Genomic DNA, 7037 nt, shown 5'->3' on the forward strand with positions numbered 1-7037 from the left:
AATTTAAATAAATGATTATTATGTTACTTTGTTTTGAAGAGAAATGTATAAATAACTGCTTTTTTATCTTTCTTATTATTGTATGCAATCATGTATTTTTATTTTAATGAAAAAAATAAATTTCCCAATCCCATGGGACACTCAAACATACAGAAAAGCTCATTTCATACCCGACAACTTCAAGAAGATACATGTATTTTTTTTAAAAGGGAAAAAAATCTCAATCCTACAAAATACTCAAACATACAAAACAAAAAACTCATTCCATACATGAGAACTTCAAAACACTTATTTGAAAATCAATTTCAAATACCAAAACTCCAAACACTAAAATTAATTATAAAACTTATTTTCATATTATTTATATCCTCCTCTACCTACCCTACTGACAATGATCGAATGGAATTTTTTAAAAAGTAATTGCAGAATGGAATCACTTTTTTTAAAAGTAATTGCACCATTCTACCAGGAAAATGCTGCGTGTCTAGTGACTATGATATTCTCCACTAACTTGCAGGTTCGCAAAGTTATTGTACTGTAATGTTTGTTTATATTGAATTCACGGAATTGTCGGAACCTTCCCGGACTCCTCGGAGCCGCTGTGCACATGGTTTGTTTGTTTATATTGAATTCACGGAATTGTCGGAACCTTCCCGGACTCCTCGGAGCCGCTGTGCACATGGTTGTGACCACTTTTCAGTAATGGTCACTATGTCATGACCAGATTGAAAGCATTCACTGCTGCTGCTCATATCGTTGAAAATTCCAAAAAGTACCTGTCCCACTCAAAACAAGAGAGAGCGGAGTATGGCGAGATGGCTAAAACGCGTAGCCGCGGACCAAGCAGACGATCGGCTGCTTCGTCTTTCTTTTCAATGAATTAATGATTGCACTGAACTTGACCTATAAATGAGATACCTCTTAAATGCACCGTTTTATCAGGAGCGTGTTTTTCTCGCTAAGAGATTGCTAAGCGGAAAATCTTCATAAAACTGTACGTTTATTTCTTTCTGTTGGTCGTCAACGAAGAACTGCAGTCCTAGAATACTCTGTAGACTAGAGATTTGTTGGTCAGCGATGGATCTCAGAATTGCGATAGCAATACCCAAAGGTTGCGCGGGGCACGTGTGCCATATCACCCGAGAGTTCTCACCGCCAATGTCGCAGAAAAAGATTGTGAGAGCTCCCACTCTTTCTGCTTCAAAGATTACAAGAGGAGTTAACCAGAGGCAGCTCGTTGTAAAAGCTGCAAGCTCTGGCGAATACGAATTTGGTTCAGGTAGCGTTTTTTTGTTCTTGATTGCAGAAATTATGGTTATTTCTCTGTAGTGGACTGCATCGGTCGTCCAAAAAGTTGCATTAAGTGCCGAATTGTTTTGAACGCAGGTGGCCGGAATATAGTGGACGCGAATATGATACTTCTGAGAAAGCGAATGTTGGACCTCAAAATGCAGGAAGCAAATTACAAGACTCCGGGAGAGTACATGGAATGGGAGAAAGAATTATATCCCGCGTATCATGCGCAGGTATTCAGGGCAATGGAATGGTTGCAGTACACTTTGATCAACACTCGCCCTGTTGTTGCAATCACAGTTTTGAGTTTCATATCTGCCAGCGTTCCCTTATCGATTCTTATTGTATCAGCGAATCCTGTAAGCCGCGTGGGTCAAATTATCATGGCGTTTCTTAGCAGTTTGCACAGTTGATCATGTACAAATGACGGAACTCGAAATTATAATAATCCATGAATGTAGAAAGAAAAATAGTAAAATATGTTATTTTTTAGGTTCACTCTTCTATATGCAATAGTTACAGAATTCTAGTTTGATATATACCCCTAGAATGTTGAGGATCGATGCATAGGACACATCAGGTGACGAGACCGTAACTCGGGATAATAGCTTCAATTATGTAAAGCAATTGTGTGAAGAAAGAAATATAATTTTTTTATATAAAACCGCCTCTCAGATAGCGTATTTATTAATCACAATTTATATATCTCTATAAGAAGTAAAAAATAGATTAGCATCTATCCGACCTAATGAGGGCCTTCAAAACAGATACGCATTGTTCCCACTCGATAAGGGTCTTCCAAACAGTGCTTTGCAATTAATAAAGTTATTTATCTTTTTATCTTTAATGTATGATATTATTAATAACTTAGTAGGCTTTTATTTATTTGTTTTAGTTTTTAAAGATATTTTTCATATATTATTTGATATTTTTGTTAAAATTTTAGAAAATTATGATAATGATGATTAACTTTCATTGAGACTAATATCGTTTATTGGACCTTAACAAAGAAGTGGTTAATTGAGATCATTTAAGATTTTTTTTTTCTGTGATAAAAAAATAGGGAAAGAAGCATTCCTAGGTCATTGTAGTTTTCCTTACTCAACCAGTTAAGGAGGTTGGTAGTGGGGCAAATGTTATGGAAATGAAAAGGGATGTAAGTGAGGGTCGGACAATCCAAGAGAAAGTGTTTTTCATCTTTGACTCTCTTAGTATCGTAAATGAAGCATATTCTTTCGTCCCAAGGAATCTTGGGAATAGACCAATGCCTAGTTTCACTCCAAAGCTCATGAGAATTAGTTTGATCCTTGCAATCATGAGAATTAGTTTTGATCCTTGCAATATTCATTCGCTTCTTAGCACCGGTTAATACATAAAGGTAGTTTTGGTTAGCAAGCATGGTGTTGATTACCTTGTCATAGTATCTTAACTTTCTTTTCCCCTCTAACTCCTTATCGCTCCACAACTTATCCTTAAATTTGGAAGTAATGATGTTTTTAATATTATCCTTATTCCCCAAGAGGATCTCCTCCCTTATCTCCCAATGGTCGAGCCAGGACTTGGCATCCTTATGCCACCCTCGTTTGAGCCGAAGGTGGTTTTGACAAGAGTTAGAACAATTTTTGGGGGCCTCTTAGCATCCATGTTGTACAACTTCTTCTTATACATTAAATACCTAAACATAGTTGTGCATTCAATGGGGGAAATGCTAGCCTCAATCAAGAGAATAGGGTAGGGAGTATTACCTTTAATCTTGAGGTTGTAGGTTATCAATTGCTTTTGGATCATTTCAATCTTTCTCCAAGAATCTCTAGATAGACTAAAAGCCCACATCTCGCATCCATATAAAATAACAGGGGTGACGAGAGTCTTGAAGAGGAACTTTTTTTTACTCCAAACCCAAAGATCAGTTGTCTTACAATTGTTTTCAAGCTCATAGTAAGATTTCCAACCTCCTAAAATCATTTTCTCAATTCTATAGTTCCAATTGAGCTAATGGTGAATGTCAATACCTAAATATTTGTAAGAAGAAACATTCTCTAAGTAATTGTTATCATAGATGAAATTGTCATAAGTGATCTTCTTGGATTTAATAATCATAACTTTAGTCTTATGAGTATTAACAATCATACCCATCTTGATACAATAATCATGGAGGGTTTTAAGCTACTTGTCAAGATCGTTGGGACTCCTGGCAAGAAGAATGATATCATCAGCATAAAGAAGAAGAGTAATGAATATACCAACAAGCTTGGGTCCTTCACAACCAGTAGCTTCTAAGCATCCCTCAAGCTTGTCAATGTAAATTCCAAAAAGGGTAGGGGATAGGGGACATCCTTTCTTAACACTGATGCTGCATTTAATTTTAGTAGACCAACCCTTAGTGGTCTTAAGTTTGGCAATAAAATTCTCGTATAATCTAATAACAACGACCCTTAACTCAGGAGGAACCATTATTTCATCGAGCCTTTTCCATAACTTCTCTTGAGGAACAATGTCAAAAGATTTTCTAAAGTCAACAAAACAACAAAAGAGATTAGTCTTATTGTTACAACAATCCTCGACAATGGTCCTAAGAGTGACAAGGTGGTCAATCATAGAGTGGTGCCTTCTAAAACCAGCTTGCCCAATCGCTCTTTTACCATGGGTTTCAAGCCAAGCACTAATATTCTTCTCCAGAATGAGCCCATACAACTTGGCTAAAATGTGGCTAATCATGATAGTCCTATAGTTAGAGGGAACATTTTTATCCCCACTTTTAAAGATAGGCACGATAAGGCTCTATGTCCACAACTTGGGAAAGCCATGTTTAACCGCCAAGTTGAGGAGATTGTGCAAGTGCGGGGTGAGGATGGACCTTCCAATTTTGAGAATTTCAGCTTGGTAACCTTCAATATCCCTAGCTTTCCCATTGGCGAGCTTCTTAATCCCAGACTCCACGTCTTCCAAAGAAAAGGTATCTCCCTCTATAGGAGTGTTTCTGATGATGCCCATGGTGTCTAGGGAGTCATATAGGTTCCTAAGATAGACATCCCATTCCTTTAAAGGGATCAAATTGTTCTGTTTCGAATTTACAGACAAAAATGGTCCTCCAAAACTTTCTAGGCTCAGCTTTAGAGAGGTGAAGGAGAAGATCTTGCCTCTTGTCTATATAGTTTATTTTTTTCCTTTTGATAAGATCTTTGTATAGCTTGATTTTCACGTCGTTAATAGTTTTGTTGGGAGCATCTCTAATCACTTTTCTCGCATATTTACAATCATTGTTATACCAAGGTTTGGAAGTCCTATTGTTCTTATTATATGATACCTCCTTAGAGAATTTGTTAATGGTAGTGGAGAGGATAGTAGTAAAATCGTGGTATGTGTTATCAATGTTGGCATTATATGTTAAGGAACCTAATTCCTTTGTTAAATTTTTTAAGAAGAGATCTGTTTTACTTTTGTCAAAACACATGTGTCTTTAACTCTCATCATTCTTATGCATGTGGTTGGTGTACATATCAAGATTAAGGGTTAAGGAGAGATTTCTATGATAAAAGTCAGGCTCATGGTCATTTAGAAGATCAAAATTAACTATACAGTGGAGAACCTGGGTATTAGATATCGCATAGTCCACAACATTGCTACCCCATGAATACAAGTCATCTGACAAGAGGAAGGGCACTTATTGATCCCATTACAAATAAACAGGTCTTGGAAACTACAAAGCTTAATTAGCTTAGTGCTGAAAAGGTTCTTAATAGTGTCTTGAGAGTTTCTTTGGAATTAACTAACTAGAACATAATCCTCACTAGGCCATAAGAGGTTAGGGTTAGAGTTATTACTTAATAGAGTGGTTTGTATATTATAATAGTAAATTATTAAATTATAAACAATAAAAAATAGTGTTAACAATTTTTGTAGAATTATTTATTAATTGCATTTGAATAATAAATAAAATTAAAATGATTTTTTTTATATTAATAATAATTTTTTTAAAATATTATAAGTAAAAAATGAATTTAAATAAAAAGAATAAGAATTTATCTCTAAAATGGTTATGTCTTTTGTATTTTTAGTCCTTTCCAAGACAAGATTCTAGCAATCAATTTGTCTGTTGACCACTATTAGTTTAGTATTGACCAATGCAACTTATTTACCATCAGTTACTTCCGCCATAAATTAAGCAAGTCTTTGTAGAAAAAATACATAAGAATAAGATATAAATAAATATACTTATCAAGTCTTACTTCCCACCATTATTTATATTTTCCTCAACATTTATGTAGTTGTAAAACTATAAATGTGTAAACTTACTAGTAGTTACTATCCACCAAAATTTATACAAGTCCTTGTGCCTCAACAAGCACTTAATTGATCTACTTCACATCCCAATTTATTTGTTCTTGTTAAAGAAACACTATAAGATTTTATTTTCCTATTGACCATTATTAATTTAGCATTGACCAATGTAGATTATAATTTTTTATACAATTTTCCTATAGCATAATTTCTAACTTGAGTGATATCACTTTTTCTTCTATAGACTTCGATGCATGGTCTACAAATTCCTCATATAATTTAAAAATTATTCATTATTCACAAGTAGGATTTAATCCTTCATTTATCATATTTGCAAGATGAAGTTATTGTTGTATAATTCCCAAAATTAATTTCTTGAAAAATAGTATAAATGAATTATGGACTTGCTTCTCCCCTCATTTTTTGTGACTATATATTTCATGTCTTTTCCATGACGAATCATGTGTTTTTCCTCAAGTTGATGACATTCATTTATAAATAGATCCATTTTCTTAAAAATTTGAGTGAAAGTACCCCAATGGGGGTGGATGATAAAAAAGATAGTGGTGTTGGGGCGGAGGTGGGTGGAATGCTCCCCCCATGCCTCTATCATGTGGCCATATATTATGTTACCATGACAGAGCCTTGTTGGTGTTTTGAGGTCTCTCGCTATTATTATTTGTCGATGGTGGTTTGGTTCTATGAGAGGCGGAAGGGTCAGCTGCACGGAGGCCCTGCAAATCTACTAAGGAATGTCTCGAATTACAATGTCCTATTATACTGCTTTGTCTGCATATGATATAGAGGAGAGCATGGGATTACAAGTAAAACTTGGGATCCTGGTCTTGGGAATATTTCTAAGTCTCGGGAGTTTTTGAGCGAAGAGGACACACTTCTCCCACTATTGGTAGGCCTGCAATGAAACTCTTCCTTTGAATTTAGTCATCCTTGGAGGTAATTCGAGCCCCCTATTTTGTCTTACTCTTTTTATCTGTTTCTATGACATGCAAGTTGATTTTTTTAAGCAGGGTCCATTTGGTGGTTTTCTATGTTGTCTAGTTTCTATGTTTTATAAAGCTTATTTCCATTTGTTGTGGAGAATAGTTCATGGGTTAAACTTAGGGTTTGTGGCCCATCTTGGTCTCAGTTACTCTTACAATGTTTTCTTGTAAGTCTAAGAAGAGGGGGGTTATTAATCTCTTGTTGGCTGTGTTGACAGCTTGGGGGCTTGCATTGTTGCTTATCTCCCTAGGTCTTGTGTGCTTTTGTGGGATATTATCCTCATGTTTTGTTGGGTTTCATGCACTCTGCTTTTGGTATTCATCTATGGCTTTTGACCAAGGGTAACTGACAGAAATCCTACTTCCAAACCCCTCAATTTTCTGGTTCTAGGTTCTCTATTTTAGGCTCTTCTTGTTGTACATTTCTCTACTTGTTTGGGCTACTCTAGTGGGTTGGGTGCA

At 35.5% G+C, this 7037-nt stretch overlaps 1 protein-coding gene across 1 annotated transcript; it reads left to right on the forward strand.

The window, feature by feature from the left end:
• The first annotated feature begins 966 nt into the window (after window positions 1–966).
• On the forward strand, window positions 967–1913 carry LOC149178321 (uncharacterized). The gene is made up of 2 exons (XM_089423601.1): window positions 967–1279; window positions 1387–1913. The coding sequence occupies exons 1-2, from the start codon at window positions 1078–1080 to the stop codon at window positions 1704–1706; spliced, it is 522 nt and encodes a 173-aa protein (XP_089279727.1). The 5' UTR covers window positions 967–1077; the 3' UTR covers window positions 1707–1913.
• The last annotated feature ends 5124 nt before the right edge of the window (window positions 1914–7037 follow it).

This window comes from Pinus tabuliformis, chromosome 4_1, assembly GCF_031772625.1.
Source record: "Pinus tabuliformis cultivar Carrire ecotype Pingquan chromosome 4_1, CPIR1, whole genome shotgun sequence".
NCBI lineage: Eukaryota > Viridiplantae > Streptophyta > Pinopsida > Pinales > Pinaceae > Pinus > Pinus tabuliformis.